Genomic DNA, 22,741 nt, shown 5'->3' on the forward strand with positions numbered 1-22,741 from the left:
TAATGCTGAGCAAATCCACACCTTTTCTATAGAAATCAGTTTTGAAGTTTTAGAGAAATCTATAGCTGAAATTGTATGCTAATCCGCTGCAAGTGCAGTGGGGCGGGCCCTGCACTTACAGCTCTCCTGCTTCTCTGCATTTGTTAAGTGCAGTGCACTACGACAGGGCTTCTTATACAAAGTATTGCCAACTAATGTAATATTGTTTTCTTTTAGCTAGTGGCTTGCGTAGTTCAATAACTCATATAAAAGATAAATTATGCTTCATTTTATATGTAAATTATTTTCAGTGTTTATTCTGCACATTCATTCAAACTTGTTTAACTCAATATACAATGGAAAATAGTTTGCCTTCAGATCTATCATGCATCACTGGTTTTAATATTCTGTAGCTTGGAAAGAAGCAGCTCTAAAGTAAAATCCTAATGAGTTTTTAGAAATGAGGAGTTCTGGCACAGTAAGAGAGTAGCGTGTATTTAGCATGCAGTGAAAATGTGACAAATTAATAGTTTCTTTCTTATCACCCCATTCACAATATCCTGTGTTGCACAGCTTGATTCCAGTGTGTCATTGTTAACATGCTCATTTAGATTTTTTGTATTGAGCCAAGAAAGCCACAATTGTATCTATTGTGACTATCCGATCTGAACACTTACTATCTGATTATTTCACTTCTTTTACTACTGTCTCATAAATTAATAATAACACAGAAATAGCTTAAAGATAAAGAAGTAAAATCTTAATATATTAAACATTCAATTTGGACTGAACTGTAAAGCATAAGAAAAAAATGAACAAAACTTAATGATCACGCTGTTTCCCTTCTCATGCAAGATTCTGTGATTACTTGCTGCTTACATCCTGCCAGTTTATACATCAAAGCCCATTTATGTATATGGAAAACATCATCCAACTGTTCTTACCTACTCAGAAACACTTTCATATCCTCATTTTAACAAATATGGTGGGGAAAAAATATTGTCGCACTGTCAGACAATCCAAGATTTTACACACTTGGGGGCTTTTTGACCATAGGAATAAGCAGCTTTATCACATGTAAAATGCAAGTTCTTATTTACAACTATAAAGAAAAAAATCTCCAATCCCCCCCATACACATGCACTTCCATTCGAGTGTGCATGTGTTCTAATTACAGAGAAGGGAATAAGCCTCTGCCAGACACCTTTATTGCCGGCTTATATCCTCCTTGATTTATCTGATCACTCATGATCACAAATGACACATTTTACAGATAGTGTCTGGGGTATTGTTATTATTTATTATTATAGCGCCATTAATTCCATGGCACTTTACATGTTTAAAAGTGGCATACATAGCAAACAACAAGTACAATAAAAACGAGCCAGCGACTGGTACAGGAGGAGCGAGGACCCTGCCCGCGAGGGCTCACAATCTACAAGGAATGAGTGAGGATACAGCAGGTGAGGGTACAGCTGGTCGTGAAGCGGTGTGGTGGAGCGAGGGTTACTGCAGGCTGTAGGCTTGTCGGAAGAGGTGGGTCTTCAGGTTCCTTTTGAAGGTTTCCATGGTAGGCGAGAGTCTGATGTGTTGGGGTAGAGCATTCCAGAGTAGGGGGGATGCACGAGAAAAATCTTGTATGCGATTGTGGGAAGGGGAGATAAAAGCGGAGTAGAGCAGGAGATCTTGTGAGGATCGGAAGTTGCGTGCAGTTATGTACCGGGAGACTAGGTCACAGATGTATGGAGGAGACAGGTTGTGGATGGCTTTATATGCAATGGCTAGAGTCTTGAACTGGAGTCTCTGGGTAATGGGTAGCCAATGAAGGGATTGACAGAGAGGAGAGGCCAGGGAATAGCGGGGGGCAGGTGGGTTAATTGGGCAGCAGAGTTTAGGATAGATTGCAGGGGTGCAAGAGTGTTGGAAGGAAGGCCACAGAGCAGGAGGTTGCAGTAGTCGAGGCGAGAGATGATGAGGGCGTGCACTAGTGTTTTTGCAGATTCATGGTTGAGGAATGTGCGTATCCGGGAAATATTTTTTGCGTTGGAGTCGGCAGAAAGTGGAAAGGGCTTGGATATGAGGTTTGAAGAAGAGATCAGAGTCCAGGGTTACCCCGAGGCAGCGAGCTTGTGGGACTGGTGAGAGTGGACAGCCATTTACTTTGATAGATAGGTCAGGTGGGGAGGTTGAGCGAGATGGTGTAAAGATGATGAATTCAGCTTTAACCATATTAAATTTTAGGAATCTAGCAGAGAAGAAAGATGAAATAGCTGACAGACATTCTGGGATTCTGATTAGTAAGGAGGTGATATGAGGTCCCGAGAGGTAGATCTGTGTGTCGTCAGCATAGAGTTGATACTGAAAGCCATGAGAGCAGGGGTCCTAGAACTGAGCCTTGGGGACACCGACAGATAGGGGGTGAGATGAGAAGGTGGCGTGTGAGTGGGAGACACTGAACGTCCTGTCTATTATTAGGTATGAGGAGATCCAAGATAGGGCCAAGTCTGTGATGCCGAGAGATGAAAGAGTCTGTAGTAAGAGGGAATGGTCTACTATGTCAAAGGCAGATGACAGGTCCTGAAGGAGAAGGACAGAGTAGTGTCGCTTGGATTTTGCTTTTAGTAGGTCATTGGTGACTTTAGTCAGGGCAGTTTCAGTAGAATGGTGCGGTCGGAAGCCAGTTTGGTCAAAGAGGGAGCAGGAGGAGAGGTGGGAGGACAGCTCAAGATGGACGTGTTGTTCCAGTAGTTTTGAGGCATAGGGGAGAAGTGATATGGGGTGATAGCTAGACAGAGAGGATGGGTCAAGGGATGGCTTTTTGAGGATGGGTGTGATCGAGGCATGTTTGAAGCATGAGGGGAAGACACCAGTTGTTAGTGACAGGTTGAAGAGGTGGGTTAGGGTTGGGATGAAGATTAAGACGGTAAGGTTAGGGATGAGGTGGGACGGGATTGGGTCAAGTTCACAGGTGGTGAGATGTGACTTGGAGAGTTAACAGGAAAGTTGATATTTCGTGATGGGTGTGCAAATTTATAAGCACAACTGCTTATAGCCATCTATTATTTAAAGAGCACAATACCATACAAAGCCAAAGGATAAGAAAATGTTTCTGGTAGAAAATTCAGATCTTTTTATGACTTCATAAAACTTTTAAGTACCACTTCATCATTTTTTTAATTTCAGCTCAGTTCTCTGACCCTAGTCTTAAATTTACCAGCCGGTGTCTTCAGCACTTCCCAGTATCACTTTGTAACCACAACTTCTGACTGCCCGGAGTCAGTCACAAACTCTCAGTGCAAGTCTATGAGAGCCTAGTTCTGGCTCTCATAGACTTATACTGAGTTGTAACATCTGGATCGCCCAGCAATTGGAGCGATCCAGCATGTCAGCAACTACTGGAAACTGACCTAAGTGGCACGGTTAAAAGATAAATGATGGCATCTGGTAAGTATGAGGCTAGATGATGGGAACCTAGTGCTGTAAAAAACCCCGCTGAAGTGGTGCTTAAAAGCTTACAAAATTTAAAACATCGAAAAGTCCTGCTCATTGTTAAAGCAGTGTATTAGTACACGAGTACATAAGTAAAAATACTTCTAAATATGAATTCAATGAATGAGTGAATTGGTTCAGTGCAAATTGAATTCATGTTGAATGTCACAGAATCATAGAATGTTATCATTAGAAGGGATCATGTCCAGCCCCCTGCTCAATGTAGGATTCACTAAATCATATCAAACATATGTCTGTCCAGCTTCTCTTTGAAGACTTCCATTGAAGGAGAACTCACCACCTCTCATGGCAGCCTGTTCCACTCATTGATGACCCTCATTGTCAAAAAGTTTTTTTTAATACCTAATCTGTATCTTCTCCCTTTCAGTTTCATTCCATTGCTTCTCGTGATTCCATGTGCAAATGATAATAAGGATGATAGCTCTACACTGTGATATCCCTTTAGATATTTGTAGACAGCTATTAAGTCTCCTCTTAGGCTTCTTTTTTGCAAGCTAAACATTCCCAGATTCTTTAATCGTTCCTTGTAGGACATACTTTGCAGTCCAATCCCCATCCTGGTAACTCTTGTCTGAGCTTGTCATGGTTAGGCCCTCACTCAGCCTCTTGCGTGATGTGGGATGAGGGACTTTTCAAGGTCCATGTCACTCTACAGCTCAGGGCTTGCTCACACGAGCGTATAAATCGGATGAGTGAATCCAATAAAAAGACGTAGTTACTTACCGGTAACGGGATTTCTCAGAGACCATGATGGCACCACGGAGAGAGGGGATCCGCCTTTCAAGGACAGGAAACCTACAGATAAAAGGGCGGTACCTCTCCCCCGCATCAGTTGTTTACAGAGCATGAGAGGACCACCAGGTTAGTAACACAAAATTTTACAATTTAAGACCTCGCTAGACACACCACGTGGCTACAATAATTAACTAATAAGCGTGCGCACCCACACGTGAAGGGAGGGAATGTACGGATACCGTCATGAGCTCTGAGAAATCCCGTTACCGGTAAGTAACTACGTCTTTCTCCTTCCCCCATGACGGCACCACGGAGAGAATTGCAGAGAAGTGACTCATTAGGGGGGGACCACAGCTTCCAGAACCCTTCTCCTGAAAGTAAGGTCTGAAGAAGAGGTTAAGTCTAGCCGGTAATGATTAAAGAAGGTAGAGGGGGAAGACCAGGTTTCCGCTCTACATATCTGCTCTATCGTAGCACCGGCCTTCTCCGCCCAGGAGGCTGCCACCGCTCTCGTTGAGTGGGCCTTTAGTTTCTCCGGGGCAGCTTCTCCACGTGAGGAGAGGAGTAAGATAATGTGATGGTCTCCCTTATCCATCTGGCCAGCGTGCCCTTAGAAGCCTTCTTCCCCTTACGAGGACCCTGAAAGCAGACAAAGAGAGAACTATCCTGCCTACACTCTTGTGTTGCCTCTAGATACCGGATTAGGCACCTTCTGACGTCTAGTGTATGCAGGACCCTCTCTTTCGTGTTCCTAGGGTTAGGGCAGAAAGAAGGGAGGGTGATTTCCTGGGACCTGTGAAATCTTGACGCCACTTTTGGTAGATAGGCAGCGTCAGTTTTCAGAATAACCCTATCCTCCAAGATGTGTGTGAAGGGGGGGCCTGCCGATAGGGCCTGAATATCACTAACCCTACTTGCGGATGTGAGAGCTACCAAGAGTGCTGCTTTTAGAGACAGAGTTTTTAGGGATGCTTCTGACAGGGGTTCAAAAGGTGCCTCAGTTAGGGCTGAAAGGACCAAGTTCAAATCCCTGGGTGTAGTATTTCGGGATGGGATAGGGCGGGATCTAGTTGATGCGTTAATAAACCTAGATACCCATCTATCCCTGGCTAGGTCAAAATTATAGAGTGCTCCCAGGGCCGCAACTTGAACTTTTAAGGTACTTGTGGCCAGGCCCTGCTCCAAACCCCTCTGTAAAAATTCCAGGATAGCTGTCAACGGAACCTCCCCACTCAACCTGGAACCTGAGACTGAAAGGAATTTCTTCCAGGTTTTCCCGTATAGTTTGGTGGTGACTGGTTTTCTACTTTGAAGTAGTGTGGTGATCAAATTTGGGGAGAAACCTTTGTCTTTCAAAAGAGCCCTCTCAATTTCCAGGCTGTCAAGTGTAAGCTTGACACCTAAGGATGGAAGACCGGACCCTGAGAAAGAAGGTCCGGGAGCTCCGGGAGAACCCATGGATCGGAGATTGACAACCTCCTCAGCCATGAAAACCATGCTCTCTTTGGCCAAAAGGGGGCTATTAGGATTACCCTCACTTCCTCTTCCCTGATTTTCCTCAGAACAGCTGGAATCAGAGCGGTCGGAGGAAAATCGTAAGCTAGAGGGTAATTCCAAGGGATCATAAAGGCATCCACGGCTACCGGGTTCCCTTTGGGATCTAGGGAGCAAAAAGAGCGTGTTTTTTGGTTCTGATTGTTGGCAAACAGATCTATGGAGGGACGGCCCCACCTTTGTACAATCTGCCAAAAAACCGCCTGACTTAATTCCCACTCGCCTGCTTCAACTGAGTCCGACTCAGAAAGTCTGCGGTGCTGTTTTCTACCCCTTTTATGTGTAGAGCGGATAGGGATTGCAAGTTCTCCTCGGCTAAGTGAAAGATGACCTCTGTCGTCTGCATTAGGGAATGGGACCATGTACCCCCTGGTGGTTCAGGTATGCCACTACTACTCGGTTGTCTGAGAAGACCCTCACGTGATGTCCTTGTAGTGTGTGCATGAACTCCCGGAGTGCCTGCTCTACTGCTAGGAGCTCCTTCATGTTTGAGGACATTAGTTTCAGGCGTTCTGTCCAGACCCCCTGAGCTATCAGGTTGTTAAGGTGGGCCCCCCTGCCCCCGGGGCTTGCATCTGTGGTCAGGACTTGCGGTGTCGGGATTGTCCAAGGAATCCCCCGGCCCAGATTGTGTATGTTCCCCCACCACTCTAGGGAAAGTGTGTTTTTTACAGATAGCGTTAATCGCCCTTCTAAACGCCCTTTTAGAGCCTTTTCTGTCTCTAGGATTTCCCACTGAAGGGTCCTGGTATGTATTTGAGCCCATTGAACGGCCGGAAAGCACGCTGTCAGGGAACCTAGCAGGGACATGGCCTTCCGAAGGGACATAGACGGGTGGGATTTTGCCCATGATATCAGGCTTAAGATTTTTTGAATTTTCCCTGAGGGGAGACGACACTCCTGAATTTTTGAATCCAGTATGACGCCTAGGTACTCCTGTATCTGGCATGGTTCTGTCTTGAACTTTTCCAGATTCAAAAGCCACCCTAAGCAAGTCAAGGAATCCATGACCTTTTCCAGATGGGATTTGCAGTCTAGGAAGGAACTGCCTATTATCAGGAAGTCGTCTAGGTATGGGACGACCAGGGTGTTCTGCTCCCTTAGATGAGCCATCACCTCTGCAACCACTTTGGTGAAGACCCTTGGGGCTATGGCGATGCCGAATGGGAGGGCTGTATATTGGTAGTGCTTGATCACTCCACCCATAGGAACAGCTACACTGAGGAACTTCTGGTAGTCCTTGTGTATAGGGACGTGATAATAAGCGTCTTTTAAGTCCAGGACGGCCATGAAACAACCAGGAAACAGCATTTTTATTGAAGATTTTATTGTTTCCATTTTGAAGGGGTCCACCTTCAACAGCTTGTTCAGCTTTTTCAGATTCACAATCGTCCTGTTTGTCCCATCTGTTTTTTTCCTCAGGAATAGTGGAGAATAGAAGCCCATGCCTCCCCCCCCCCCCCCCCCGGGACCTCCTGGAGGACTGCTTTCCCTACTAGTCCTCGGATTTCCTGCTCCAAGGCTAGTTGCTCCTCGTTTGAAGATCTTTCAGGGGTTATAATAAAGTTTCTCTGAGGGACTTTGAAGAACTGGAGTTTCAGGCCCGATTGAATTAGGGTCAGAATCCATGGGCTGTTGGATATTAGTCCCAGGCTGGGAGAAAACTTGATAGCCTTCCCCCCCACCCGGGGCAAATCTTCATTGGGGGGCCTTTCTATTATCACTGGAGGGCTTGTGAAATAGGAATCCCTTGGTATTCCTTCTCCTGTATTCCCACCTATCCTGCTCTTTAGGGGGTTTCCTATGCATAAATCTTCTACTCCGAAAAGGCTTCCTGTAAGCAGCATTAGACTGGACAGGAAACCGTTTCTTATTATCCCATGCTTTATCCAGGATGTCATCAAGGGCAGGCCCAAATAGAAACTCGCCCTCACAGGGGATGGAGCACAATCTGGATTTAGTTTGTAGGTCCCCGGGCCAACATTTGAGCCAGAGGGCTCGTCTAGCCGCGTTGGCAAGCCCCGCTGCTCTAGCACTTAATCTGACGGAGTCAGCCGAGGCGTCTGCCAGGAAGGCCGCTGCCCCTTTCATTATCGGAATGGCTTCCAGGATTGTGTCTCTGGATGTCTTCTGCCTCAGTTGTGATTCTAGCTGGTCCAACCAGACCATTAGGGATCTGGCCGTACACGTGGCAGCTATCGCCGGTTTTAAACCCCCCCCCAGCGGATTCCCAGGAACCCTTTAAGAATGTATCTGCCTTTTTATCCATGGGGTCTTTCAAGACACCCATGTCTTCAAATGGAAGGGAGTATTTTTTTGAGGCTTTGGCTATAGCGACATCCAGTTTCGGTGCTTTCTTCCAAAAGGGGCTTACGGGGTCCTCAAACGGGTACTTTCGTTTAGGGGAAAGGAAGCCCTTCCTCTCCGGTCTTTTGCACTCTTTCATAATCAGTGAATGAACGTGTTCATTGAGTGGAAAAGATCTCCTTTTTTTCTGTTCTAGGCCACTAAACATCATGTCTTGTATGGATTTTTTGGGCCGAGGATCTGTTAGACCCATGGTAGACCTGACTGCCTTGATAAGGCTATCTGTTTCCTCAACAGGAAAACAGCTCCGACCTCCTCTAACTGTAGATGAGGAAGAGGAGGAGGAAGAGGTGGAAGTGTCCAAATCCCCGTCATCCTCAGAACTACTAGACGTGGACTCGGGGGATATGTTTTTAGGTTTCTTTAATCTTTTGCCCTGAAAAGATTTAATAGTATTTTCAACTTGCGACTTAATTAGGACTCTAAGATCAGAGGCAAATCTCGGGGTTCCCTCGCATATGGTCTGCTCAATGCAGGAGCTGCAGAGTCTCTTTTCCCAAGTAGTGGGCAAGACCTCAGTGCATAATGCACAAGTCCTATTTTTTGTTTTCCCTTTACTCTTTTTTCCCTATGGGAGACAAAAGAGAGAGAAAGTTGACGCGCCCCTGGGCCTGTGTCGCGCTGCGTTGCGCAGGCGGGAGCTTACCCGGAGCCGGATCTGTTGAGGGTTGTAGTCTCGTGGCGGTGACCCGGTCCGTGCCCAGGGAGTCAGACTAAGTGGCGCTGAGTATTAGCAGTAGATGTAGGACGACTACGCCACCCGTTGAATGCAGCTATGGAGCTGCCGCTGCAGGGCAGACCGCTGAGGCCGGTGGTAGGATAGTGCAGCGTAGATGGTATAACCCCCAACGGGAGGGGTATGGCCTCAGGGCAGCCGACGTGGATGATGGGGGTAGCAGGAACCACTCAGAGACGATGCGGTGTAGTTCAGGGTCTTTACTGGTGACAAAGATAGACCCTCCCGGAGTACTGGCTAGCGGTCGGGGCCTGGTCAGTCCTTGAGCAGATGGGATCTCCCCTGGCCAGGCGGAGTTGTAGGCCTCCCAAACTAACGATACTCTTCTGGCTACCTTGCTAGAAGCGGGTATAAGTAGCCCACGTCCCTGAGTGTACCGTGTGGTGCTCACCCGTATGGCCGGTGACTCGGGGCCTTCTAGTAGCTTCCGCTCCACGACGGCGGTGCTGGTCCCACGCGTGTGACCGTGCCTTCGGGTTTCTGGGCCAGAGGACCTGCAATCCCCTGCCGGTCGGTTTCTGCTGCTGGATAGGAGTTAGTCCCCACAGCCTCGGACTCCGGGTCCGGAGATAACTTCTCAGTCAGGGCGAGCTCTGCAGCTGCCAGCCCCTGACTCCTTGTAGTACTGCTCCCACAGAGCTCCTGATGTTCTTTCCTATATCTGCTTCTCTTCTCTGTCTCTACTTCTTCTCTACTCACTAACCCTGCCTCAGCCCTAGGTTTATATAGGGGAAGTTCTTCCCCTCCCAGGACTGGGCAGGAGGTGTGGCATGCACAGGATCCCTGACCAAGAGACCTCCCACCTGCTCTCAGACATAACATTGCCGTTACTGTGGAAACCAGACCCCTGGGGTGCCACATTCCCCCCTAGTGAAATTTAGTACTCCGGGACTAAACATATTTTTAAACATAACAAGGTATAAACAATAATAGTACAATAAGAAAAACACATAAAGATGGTTACGGCGTGTCCGCAACCGGGTGCAGTTTTTGAAGAAAAGCAAGGTGTCCATTTCACCAAAACAGGGAGACGTAACCAGGTAGTGGTCTGTCCTGCCCCGAGTCCTTAACAGTCTTTAGTCCATTCCTAGGTTACGCTCCAACCATGTACAAGGATTCCCGGTAAATCCACCAAGGACTCCTATAAATAACTAGAAACACATAATTATACACAAGCAACAAGAAAAACAGGTAACCACAAATAAAACAATTTATTCACTTCAAATCCTCCAACGTGCGGGTAACTGGCCTCTAGTGGCCCTAGTGGACCTACGGAGCTGACTGTCTAGCCCTGAACTACAGGGTGTAGGAGCTGTCAAGGGTAAACTGGGCAGCTGTCTACCGGCTCTTTGACTCACTAGGGGTACGGCAGGCTCACTATAAGCAGAGGGTTGATCCTCCTGTTCTGCTTGTGTGGAGTCTTCTGCCTCCTGGACCGGCTGCTCTTCCAGCTCTACCTGTTGCTCCGTAGGCACTTGGGATGCTGGTTGGAGGAACGTGAGGACGGGTACCACAACTGCACCATTGACTTGAGTCCAGGACCGAGGGAAGTCTCCGAGCACAGTACTAACCATATCTTCCCTTTCCTCTACGGGTCGAGGGTCTTCCTGTTCCTCTTCAGGGTTCCGTAGCTGTTCAGGACACTTCTTCAGGTGATCCCGGGATACAATGGCTATGGTCTCCCCTCCGTCTTTACTGATGGTACAGACTTTCGGGTTCTCGTGGCTTCAGGGCAGTACGGTGTACGGGTCCTTCTCCCACTGGTCGTCCAACTTGTGGAGCCATCTTTTCCTCTTCAAGACCTGCTCTCCGGGTACCAGGGGAACAGCGGGAGCATACTGGTTGTAAGTTTTCTCTTGTCTTTCCCTAGCCTGACAGAGACTTCGCTCCACGCTCTCCTGTACTTTCCGGTACTGCTGCTGCCTCTCTGTGTCCCAGTCTGCTTCTGGTGAAGTGTCCTCGGGTGTCAGGACTCCCATTTCCAGGTCAACAGGTAACTTACCAGGTCTCGCCCTCATTAGGTAAGCCGGGGTACAGTTGGTGGAACCTACCGGGATGTGGTTGTATAGGTCCACTAGATCGGGCAGCTTCTCAGGCCACAGACTGCGTTCTTCCAGGGGCAACGTTTTCAGGAGATCCATTACCACCTGGTTCATTTTCTCACAAAGTCCATTAGTTTGCGGATCATAGGGTGTCGTCCTTATCTTCCGGCAGCCATACAGATTGCAGAATTCCTGGAAGACCTCCGCTTCAAAGGCAGGTCCCTGGTCCGTCAGCACTTGGTCCGGGTACCCGTGTGGACGGCAGAAGTGCTGCTGGAAGGCTCTAGCTGCTGTTTGAGCCGTTAAGTCCTTAACGGGGACGACAACCAAGAACCGGGAGTAATGATCCACAATGGTTAACGCGTAGACGTAGCCACTTCTGCTTGGGGTCAGTTTTACATGATCCAAGGCTACCAGTTCCAACGGCTGCCGGGTGACGATGGACTGCAGGGGAGTCTTCTGGCTGGCACGGTCCTTCCTTCTTAGGTTGCACGGGCCACAGTCTCTGCACCACCTCTCGATGGTTCCCCTCATGCCTACCCAGTGGAACCGCCCACGCAGCAGGAACTCCAGCTTCTTCCATCCGAAGTGTCCAGCCCCGTCGTGGTATGCCTCCATCACCATGGCTGCGTTTCTCTGTGGCACCACTACTTGCCAGATTAGTTCATGCGTCCGGGAGTTAACCATTCTGCGGCACAACTTCCCCTTGTAAAGGAACAGTCGACTCTTCTCAGCCCACAGTTGCTTGGCTTCCTCCGGAGCGTCTGGGTCAAGGCGAGCCTCTGGCCGAGTCAGCATCTCCTTTACCAGCCGGACGGCAGGGTCACTGTCTTGCGTTTCCTCCCAGTTGTAGTGAGGCAAGGGGTTAAACGTAGCGGCTTGCTTACTCCTTACCCGATGGGAATACTGGATAGTCCCATGACGGTGGAACGCGGGGAGTTCGACTTCTTCCAGTCCCTCTGGATCTTCTCCTACGTCCGGTAGGTTTGGCATCCTGGACAGGGCGTCCGCGTTGGTATTGGAGCGTCCTGCCCGGTATTTGATTGTGAACTCGTAGTTGGACAGACGGGCCATCCATCTCTGCTCTAGGGCACCGAGTCGTGCCGTGTCCAGGTGTGTCAACGGGTTGTTATCCGTGTACACGGTGAACCAGGAAGAAGCGAGGTAGTGCTTAAAGCGTTCGGTGACTGCCCACACCACTGCCAGGAACTCTAGCTTAAATGAGCTGTAATTCTCAGGGTTTCTTTCGGTGGGTCGCAGTTTTCGGCTAGCGTAAGCGATTACTCGTTCTTTCCCCTGCTGGATCTGGGACAGTACGGCTCCTAGCCCGATGTTACTTGCGTCGGTGTAGAGGATAAAGGGCTGGCTGTAATCAGGGTACGCCAGGATTTCATCCCCCGTGAGGGCCATCTTCAGCTGGCGGAAGGACTCTTCTTCTAACTTCCCCCATTTGAAGGGCGGCTTCTGGTTCTTGGCCTTCCGGGACTGGCCTATCAGGAGGTCCTGCATAGGAGCTGCCTTTTTGGTGAAACCGGGGATGAATCTGCGGTAATAGCCTACCAACCCGAGGAACTGCCGCACTTCCTTTACACTGGAGGGACTTGGCCATTCCTTAATTGCGGTGATCTTATCAGGGTCGGGAGCCACTCCATCAGCGCTCACCACGTGTCCCAGGTACTGCACCTTTGGTTTCAGGAGGTGACACTTGGAGGGTTTCACCTTTAGGCCGTAGCTTGCCAGAGCTTCGAACACTTCCGCCAGGTGTTTCAGGTGGTCCTCATACGTCTTGGAATATACGATGACATCGTCCAGGTACAGCAGGACCGTCTCGAAGTTTCTGTGGCCCAGACAGCACTCCATTAATCGTTGGAAGGTTCCTGGTGCGTTGCAGAGTCCGAACGGCATGCAGGTAAACTCGCTAAGTCCCATCGGGGTGGTGAATGCGGTCTTCTCCCGGTCCGCCTCTGCTACAGGAACCTGCCAGTACCCACTAGTGAGATCCAAGGTAGAGAAGAAGTTAGCAGATCTTAAAGCAGCCAAAGACTCCTCTATCCTTGGTAAGGGGTACGCATCCTTGTGTGTGATACGGTTGATTTTCCGGTAATCTACACACATCCTCATGGTGTTGTCTTTCTTTTTGACTAAGACTAGTGGAGCTGCCCAGGGGCTACAGCTATCCCTGATCACCCCAGCCTCCTTCATGTCTCTAAGCATCCCCTTGGCGTGTTGGTAGTGTGCAGGGGGTACGGGTCGATACCTCTCTTTTATGGGAGGATGGTCTCCCGTGGGGATGTGGTGTTCTACCCCCTTGACTCGCCCGAAGTCTAACGGGTGTTTACTAAACACTCTCTCGTACTCTTGAACCACCCGATAGACTCCCTGTTTCTGGTGTGAGGGAGTGGAGTCAGTACCCAAATGTAGTTGCTGACACCAGTCCTCCATTGTTTCTTTAGAGCCGTTACCTTCCTCCGGGGAAGATGGAGGCAAGGGTTCTACGGACTGTATGGAATTTTGATTGATGGTATACAATTTGGCTAGCGTGGCATACCGGGGCAGGTACACTTCCCTCTTCCCGATGTTTATTATGCGAACGGGCACCCTCCCATGGCGTACATTGACCACCCCCCGTGCTGTCAAAATGGTGGGCCTACTGTCTGAGTAAACTGGTTCTACCATTGCCTGGTAATCTCTACCTCTCAGACCAATAGCTGCCCGGCACCAAATCATCATTTCACTTTTTGGGGGCATGGCAATAGGGAAAGGGTCACACATTCTTACGCTACCAATCTCACCACCGGAGAGTTCTAGCTGTTGCCGTCGCATCAGTGCCCGGATCTCTTTCTGGAGCACTCGCTGCTGGCCGGAGCTGGCGTTCTTGGCAACCTGCTGTAAAAGGAAAATCACCTCTGCAAGACAATTTTCAATTACATTAGTTCCTAGAGTTATCTTTGGGTGACTCTCGTGTTTGTCAATGTCTACAATGATCAGTCCCTGTGCTGCCAGTTCGACTCTACCGATTTTAATGGTCACCTCTTTAAATCCAATCTGTGGCACGGGCTGACCATTGCTGGCGATGATACTCAAGTCGTCGTCAGGGTAGCGGGTGATATCCGAGTCATTCCAGTACTGCTTGAAGAGCACGTACGGGATGGTGGTGACCTGTGACCCGGTGTCCAGTAGGGCACTCATAGGAATGCCATCCAGTACCACGGGTAAGACTGGACGTCCTCCCACATATTTGTCGCGCCAGTTCGATGGGCCTGGTGATCTTTTTCCTGGGGGTTGGCCCTCTACCCCAGGTTGTGCCAGTTTAAAGGACAGTACCTTGCCATATGTCCGGGTTGATTGCAGCGGCGGCAGATGGGTCGTCCGTCCTCGTTGTATCGGTCGCTGGGTCTTCCTCTGGCCGGTGGGGTCCTCCTTGGTCGACGCCACGGGATGTCCTCCGGTCCGGATGCCAGCTGGATCTTCCCTGGAGTGGAAACCTGTAAAGACTGCACAGTTCGGGTTAGCGCAGCAACGCTTTTAGCTAGCTCTTGGACCTGATGGTGCAGGTCTGGAGCCGGGTCATTGTTCAAAGCCTGCGCATCAGCTCCCACAGGCCCTGCCGACAAGGGCGCCGCCTCCTGGTGGTAAGTGGTAGTGGGGCGTCTGGGGGTCACAACGCCACCTGGTGCCGGTTCTCGAAGCACCCGGATGGCTCTGTCCTTGAACTGTGCAAATCCCAGATGAGGGTCCTGTAAGGCCATTGCCCGCAACTGGGTTCGGTGGGCATTGCAATATAAACCCTCTATAAATTGTTCAGTCAACAGCCTGTCCTCGTCTCCCACGCCGTCAGGGTCGGTCTGCTTAATGGCTCTCAGGGCCTCTTGTAGGTTCAGGGCATAGTCCCTTATACTCTCATGTGCCCGCTGTTTGCACCCGTAGAATCTAAGCTTGATCTCGGCTGAGGTGCGGGTATCAAAGGTGTCCCTCAGCCGGGTTAGTATCCCTGCGACAGTCCTCCCCCCAGGTGGCCAGGACTTTACCTCCCTTTGGGCTGCTCCGGTTAATTGGGCCACCAGGATGCTCACTTTTTGCTCCTCTGTGAGGGGGTACACCTGGAAGAGGCTATCCAGCTTTTCTCTAAAGTCATGCAGGGTATGTGACTCCCCTGAGTACTGGGGTAGCCAGGCTGCCCCCGGGATATAGGGCATGGTGAAAGGCATGACCGCAACAGCGGTGGCGCTGGCGGGGGTTGAAGCAGTGAAGCTTTCCTCCGTATCCGACATCCTTCTCCCCCCTAGTGGACCGTGGCCTACCTTGCGATGATCCTCTTCCGTAGGCCGCGGCTCCGCAGTGGATCGTCAGGGTTGAGGACCTTCCGTCGCGCTCCTGTGACGTCGGCGTCTGCTGGGCTCCTTCCAGGACCTTACGCAACGTCCGGACGTGAGGCGGGGCTTCAGTTCTCGCGCGCTTTCGGAGTCCACGCCCCTCTTCTTCCCGCGCGGCGTCCTCAAGATGGCGTCCAATGGCGGGAAAACTCCACGGCTGGCGGGAAGAAGGCCGAAGATGGTGCCGAATGGCGGGAAAACTCCACCGATGGCGGGAAGGAAGCGGAAGGTGGCGCCGGATGGCGGGAATCTTCACCACAGGTAAGTTTGAACAGTCTTTTTCAGGCACGCAGTACCCGGTGGTTGCGGGCACGAAATCCTGCCGACTACGCCAAAGGTTGACGCGCCCCCTGGGCCTGTGTCGCGCTGCGTTGCGCAGGCGGGAGCTTACCCGGAGCCGGATCTGTTGAGGGTTGTAGTCTCGTGGCGGTGACCCGGTCCGTGCCCAGGGAGTCAGACTAAGTGGCGCTGAGTATTAGCAGTAGATGTAGGACGACTACGCCACCCGTTGAATGCAGCTATGGAGCTGCCGCTGCAGGGCAGACCGCTGAGGCCGGTGGTAGGATAGTGCAGCGTAGATGGTATAACCCCCAACGGGAGGGGTATGGCCTCAGGGCAGCTGACGTGGATGATGGGGGTAGCAGGAACCACTCAGAGACGATGCGGTGTAGTTCAGGGTCTTTACTGGTGACAAAGATAGACCCTCCCGGAGTACTGGCTAGCGGTCGGGGCCTGGTCAGTCCTTGAGCAGATGGGATCTCCCCTGGCCAGGCGGAGTTGTAGGCCTCCCAAACTAACGATACTCTTCTGGCTACCTTGCTAGAAGTGGGTATAAGTAGCCCACGTCCCTGAGTGTACCGTGTGGTGCTCACCCGTATGGCCGGTGACTCGGGGCCTTCTAGTAGCTTCCGCTCCACGACGGCGGTGCTGGTCCCACGCGTGTGACCGTGCCTTCGGGTTTCTGGGCCAGAGGACCTGCAATCCCCTGCCGGTCGGTTTCTGCTGCTGGATAGGAGTTAGTCCCCACAGCCTCGGACTCCGGGTCCGGAGATAACTTCTCAGTCAGGGCGAGCTCTGCAGCTGCCAGCCCCTGACTCCTTGTAGTACTGCTCCCACAGAGCTCCTGATGTTCTTTCCTATATCTGCTTCTCTTCTCTGTCTCTACTTCTTCTCTACTCACTAACCCTGCCTCAGCCCTAGGTTTATATAGGGGAAGTTCTTCCCCTCCCAGGACTGGGCAGGAGGTGTGGCATGCACAGGATCCCTGACCAAGAGACCTCCCACCTGCTCTCAGACATAACATTGCCGTTACTGTGGAAACCAGACCCCTGGGGTACCACAAGAGCAAGGGCCCCCAATTACAAAGTGGACTTTCACGAAGTTCACTTACCAACCAGACGGAAGAGCAGGTACCGGTTCAGGAGGTGGAGCCATCTTTGTAGCCGAAGTCCTCCTGGAAGATGCCGATGTGGAGTCCTTGCTGCACTGCGATGATCTGCCAGAACGCCCGCTTCCACTCCGGTCCTGGCCTTCCGGTCCCTTTTTCCGTTGGGTTGGCGGTAGTGGTGGTGGCGACTGAGGATGTAGCTGCTGCTCCTCAGGTAGGTCCTGGTCACTCATTGTTACAGATTTTATTTTTTTTTTTAAACAGCATGCCAGAGCCCAGAAGAGCCGATACTGGCATCCTCTGCTGTGTTTTAAGGCACTGGGAGTCCCTCCCATAGTGCGTGTAGTGACCTGCCCCCCCCTTCCTCCCCCGCACCCGTGGGGGGACGCCCTCGCCTACACAGACTGGATACCCAGTCATGCATTGCGGTGCCGCGTCATCCGGGGGCGCCCCCGCACATGCGTGCGGGGGGAGGACGTCCGCGCCTGCGCAGACTGGTTACCCAGTCATGCATTGCGGCGCCGTGTCATCCGGGGGCGCCCGCGAATGCGCGGTGAACCCGGAAGCTTAAATGCATGTTGCCAGACTGCGCACGCGTTCTCACCCCCGCAACCAGGGGGGTCTAGCACAGTCCTGGCAGCTTCCTCTTCGTCCAGACCCCCCTCCGCACACCCTAAAGGCCCACTGACCTCAGCGGTGGCGCTTCAGGACACCGCACCAGCCGAGGCAGGGGGACCCCCGCTGCCTGGATCGGACTGGCCGGGCCTGGCATCCCACGACGTCCATCTTCTGGCACCCCGCAGGTATGCCTCCTCCAGACTGTAGGGTCCCGTCAAGGACAGGAAACCAACTGATGCGGGAGAGAGGTACCGCCCTTTCATCTGTAGGTTTCCTGTCCTTGAAGGGCGGATCCCCTCTCTCCATGGTGCCGTCATGGGGGAAGGAGAAAAAAAGGAATGCACTGGGACCAATGTTATTCAATGAAGCAGTGCAGATCTGCATTTTTTTTTCTCAGCTGTATTTGGCGTGATAAAAAATTCGCAGCATGCTGCAATTTGACTCCGAAATCAGTTCAGTGCAAGAACTGTTACAGTTTCCTCAACATAGGAAACTCTAAATGGTCCGGTAAAAGATTAATAACGGCTGAGTAAAGAAAACGGATTGCATATGCACAGCATGACAAGTGAGAAAAAATCGTTGCACTCTCCTGGATGAGAATGGGACTGATTTTTTTATATGATGGAGTGATCCCAGCCTCAATCTTACCCTCACCCTTCATTCAGGCTACAGATTGAACGCAGAATGTACCCCCAACCAGTCCACTCACCCAAGACACTCAGTACTGCCACCACTTACCGAAAAGGCAGTAAGTCTCAATGTCATGCACACAATGTACTCACAGCCCACAGGCCATATACAGGAATGGAATGCGCCATTGCAGACACATTTTGCCCTTCAGCAGTGCTGTATTTATATGCAGAGACCACATGCAATCCGAGTTTGATAAAGGCCTGATTATATAAGGCCGAAACGTCACACACTTTTTTTGGATTGCTCCATGAAACAAAAATATTGATTGCATCATTTTCATGAATTTTTTGAGTGCCGAGTACTTAGATATATAATTACAGGAAGCAGTCACTTGCCCTAACACTAAGCTCCTCCCACTATGGGCTAGTCCCAAACATTAACTCTAACTTACCCTAATGTCATTACCCAGCTACAGTCAACTACCTATCTTATGTACTAAACCCTAAACTATACATCACCAACATTTCTTCTCTTACATTACTACTTCACACAGGAACATATCACATAACACTATATATTATATACATACACACACACACACACTTGTGCATGTATATATACAGTGCCTACAAGTAGTATTCAACTCCCTGCAGATTTAGCTGGTTTGATAAGATGCAAATAAGTTAGAGCCTTCAAACTGCAAACGAGAGTAGGTTTTATGAACAGAAGCATAAATCTCACAAACCCAAAAGTTATGTTGCTCAGTTGAATTTTATTAAATTTTAAACATAAAAGTGTGGGTCAATTATTATACAACCCCCTATGTTTAATATTTTGTGGAATAACCCTTGTTTGCAATTACAGATAATAATCGTCTTTTATAAGACCTGATCAGGCCGGCACAGGTCTGTGGAGTTATCTTGGCCCACTCCTCCATGCAGATCTTCTCCAAGTTATCTAGGTTCTTTGGGTGTCTCATGTGGACTTTATTCTTGAGCTCCTTCCACAAGTTTTCAATTGGGTTAAGGTCAGGAGACTGACTAGGCCACTCCAACACCTTGACTTTTTCCCTCTTGAACCTGGCCTTGGTTTTCTTGGCTGTGTGCTTTGGGTCATTGTCTTGTTGGAAGATGAAATTACGACCCATCTTAAGATCCTTGATGGAGGAGCGGAGGTTCTTGGCCAAAATCTCCAGGTAGGCCGTGCTATCCATCTTCCCATGGATGCGGACCAGATGGCCAGGCCCCTTGGCAGAGAAACAGCCTCACAGCATGATGCTGCCAGTCTCCAAATGTCACGTGTGTGGTTGGCACCAAAGATCTCGATCTTGGTCTCATCAGACCATAGAACCTTGAACCAGTCTGACTCAGAGTCCTCCAAGTGATCATGAGCAAACTGTAGACGAGCCTTGACATGACGCTTTGAAAGTAAAGGTACCTTACAGGCTCGTCTGGAACGCAGACCATTGCGGTGGAGTAGGTTACTTATGGTATTGACTGAAACCAATGTCCCCACTGCCATGAGATCTTCCCGGAGCTCCTTCCTTGTTGTCCTTGGGTTAGCCTTGACTCTTCGGACAAGCCTGGCCTCGGCACGGGAGGACACTTTCAAAGGCTGTCCTGGCCGTGGAAGGCTAACAGTAGTTCCATAAGCCTTCCACTTACGGATGATGCTCCCAACAGTGGAGACAGGTAGGCCCAACTCCTTGGAAAGGGTTTTGTACCCCTTGCCAGCCTTGTGACCCTCCACGATCTTGTCTCTGATGGCCTTGGAATGCTCCTTTGTCTTTCCCATGTTGACCATGTCTGAGTGCTGTTCACAAGTTTGGGGAGGGTCTTAAATAGTCAGAAAAGGCTGGCAAAAGAGATCTTTAATCCACACATGTGAAGCTCATTATTCTTGGTGCCTGAACTACTTCTTAATACTTTTGGGGGACCAAACAGAATTCTTGTGGTTTGAGGGGTTGAATAATAAATGACACTCTGAATTAACTTTTAACGTTTTCAAAAAAAAAAAAAAAATTTGCTGCAGTTCATTTCCCACTTCCAGGCTGATCTACAGTACAAATGTCACAATGCCAAGTTAATTCCGCATGTGTCAACCAGCTAAATATGCAGGGGGTTGAATACTACTTGTAGGCACTGTATATATACATACACACACACAAAATACGCAAGACATAATACACACAACGCGATTGCTGTCTTCAGGAGTAGGAATGCAACATCAATTCTCCACCACCCTTACAACTGAACCTGTTTAATTTGATCAATTTGCAATTTGATTTTTCTGAATCACCTAAAAGGGCCAGAAAAGGATCACTTTACTTTGAGAGTGATTGAAAATGATATCTTGCAGGTTATAGAATCATAGAATTCACATCACATGGTATAGCAAAGCAAATAAGATGGAACTATCATAGCCTGTATAAACACATAAGCAGGGAATGCAGCAGTCATTTTATGGTGAATCTGGATAGTGACAGAACATAAAAATCACTAAAGAGACTGTACTGATAATGTGTATAAAGAACTTGAAAGCAGTTAGATACAGTCGTAGGAGACCTTAATGTGTTACACACATCTTTTCAGAGCAATATGAGGCTTTGCAGTACTTTCAATTCATAGCAAATTGAATTAATGCAAATCAGTTTTTTTTAAATGGAGTTGAAGCTTAATAGGGCTAAGTTTTTTTTAATTTAGGATCTTAGCTGAAGTACACATTATGTAGAATATGAATGTTTAATGAATCTATTCTTTTATTTGACAGCTGATAGATTGTGAGTAAAGGGGTTGTCCAGGATTGATTAGCCTGAGCTCATTAGGGAGCGCATCTTACCATTAGGGACAAGTTTCTAATATAGTGGTTTAACTTATTTTGCAGCTTTTTCTAGAAGCAAGTCAATTTATCAGTTTCTAGTGAGATACCATACATCCCTCTTCAGTGGATTTAATGTATGATGTGTGTCATCAGCCATGTCATCTCAGTGGAAAGGGAGCTTCTCTCCTGGATCCACGGAGAATGTGTCATTGAAAACCCTGTGAGCTGCACATTCCCATTCTTTGCTCAAGCACACGTGTAGCTGGAGACACTGGAATGCTGATCTATGAGTTATGAATTGCACATTTGCAGGTTCAGCAGCCAATCAGAGTGCAGAAGACTGGAATTGGATTAAATAAATCATCTGCCACTAACTAACCTGGAAAAATTTGGAAAGTGGGATGTTATATAAAATGTTTTGGGTAAAAGTAGCCATCAAAAATATGTTTTTTTCAGAGGCCTTGAAAAAATATATACAATACCTCTTGACCAACTCTTTTAACTTGATGTTATATTGCTTCTTGTGTGCAGATTCACTGGAATGTGTGAAGTGTCCTCTAAACTACTGGTCCAACCTGCAAAGAGATGGCTGTGTACTGAAAACAATGGAGTACATTTCTCTGAAAGAAACATTAGGAGTGGTGTTGTTTGGAGGCGCCCTGCTTGGAATATTCCTCTCTGTGTGTATCACCATCATTTTCATACATCACAGATATAATCCCATTGTGCGAGCAAACAATTCACATCTAAGCTTCTGTACTTTGGCTGCTATTGTTCTGTGCCTTCTGTCCTCTGTTGCATACCTGGGACAGCCGTCAGCCTTGTCTTGTGTTCTGCGAAATACTGGTTTTGGCATAACATTTGCGTTCTGCATTTCCTGTATTTTGGGTAAAACTATTGTAGTCATTGTGGCATTCAATGTACAACATCCAGGTAGAAAAGCAGCAATTTTATTTACCCCCACCAAACAAAAGCTCCTCATATGTTTGTGCACTGGCTTCCAGATTGTTGTATGCACAGCATGGAATACTCTAGCACCCCCACAGCCAGTAGAACACACAAGCTATGACACTCCCACAATTACTTTACAATGTGATTCTGGCTCTATTGTAGCCTTATCCATTGTCCTTGGATATATTGGTTTGCTGGTGTGTGTATCTTTCTCTCTGGCTTTCTGTGTACGGAACCTGCCATATCACTATAATGAAGCTAAATTTATAACATTTAGTATGGTGATCGTCTCAGCTGTATGGGTAACATTTGTTCCAACCTACCTAAGCTCTCCAGGGAAGTATTTAGAAGCTGTGGAAATGTTTGCCATATTATTTTCCTGCTATGGCCTTCTGATATGCATATTTGTACCAAAGTGTTACATAATTTTATTTAAGCCTGAGAAAAAGATTAAAAGATCCAGACAAAGAAACGATTGAGGATTGCACTGGCTACATCCACACAGCCATAAGGTGTAAACTGAATGATACCTGTGACTGATTCCGGTGAATGACAGTATGCAAATGAGAGGAAACCAAATATCTAAAGGGCTAGTGTCTGCAATCACTACCTCTTGTGGTTGGCATTCCAGAGTCTGACTGCTCTAACTGTAAAGAACCCTTTCCTGTTTAGCTGCCAGGATAGCCTTTCTTCCACCCGTAATGAGTCACACTGGTCCTTTGGAAGGAATAAGTCATGTACCAGTCCTTTGTACTGACCACACATATATTTATACATGTAAATGAGATCTCCTCTGAGGTGTCTTTTTTCTAAGCTAAACTAACCCAACTTTTTCAACCTCTCCTCATATGGGAGGCCTTCCATCCCTTGTAATATTCTAGTTTCCTGCCTTTGAACGGACTAACTTCTGAATATCTTTTTTAAAATGTGGAGCCCAAAACTGGATCCCATATTCTAAAGGGGTAACAATACGTAGGGATTGAAGGATTTTATCTCTGTTGTTATACATCCTAAAATTTGCTTTTGCAGCTGCTTG

At 48.7% G+C, this 22,741-nt stretch overlaps 1 protein-coding gene across 1 annotated transcript in view; it reads left to right on the top strand.

Moving 5' to 3' along the window:
- Nucleotides 1-22,184, top strand: part of LOC141258517 (extracellular calcium-sensing receptor-like) — a 67,999-nt gene extending 45,815 nt beyond the window's left edge. Inside the window, exon 6 of the mRNA XM_073673502.1 lies at nucleotides 21,286-22,184. Coding sequence (XP_073529603.1) covers nucleotides 21,286-22,184 — 899 coding nt within the window. The remainder of the gene's footprint in view (nucleotides 1-21,285) is intronic.
- The last annotated feature ends 557 nt before the right edge of the window (nucleotides 22,185-22,741 follow it).

Source organism: Phyllobates terribilis, unplaced genomic scaffold (assembly GCF_046119375.1).
Source record: "Phyllobates terribilis strain yellow unplaced genomic scaffold, ASM4611937v1 Scaffold_3__8_contigs__length_932513732, whole genome shotgun sequence".
NCBI lineage: Eukaryota > Metazoa > Chordata > Amphibia > Anura > Dendrobatidae > Phyllobates > Phyllobates terribilis.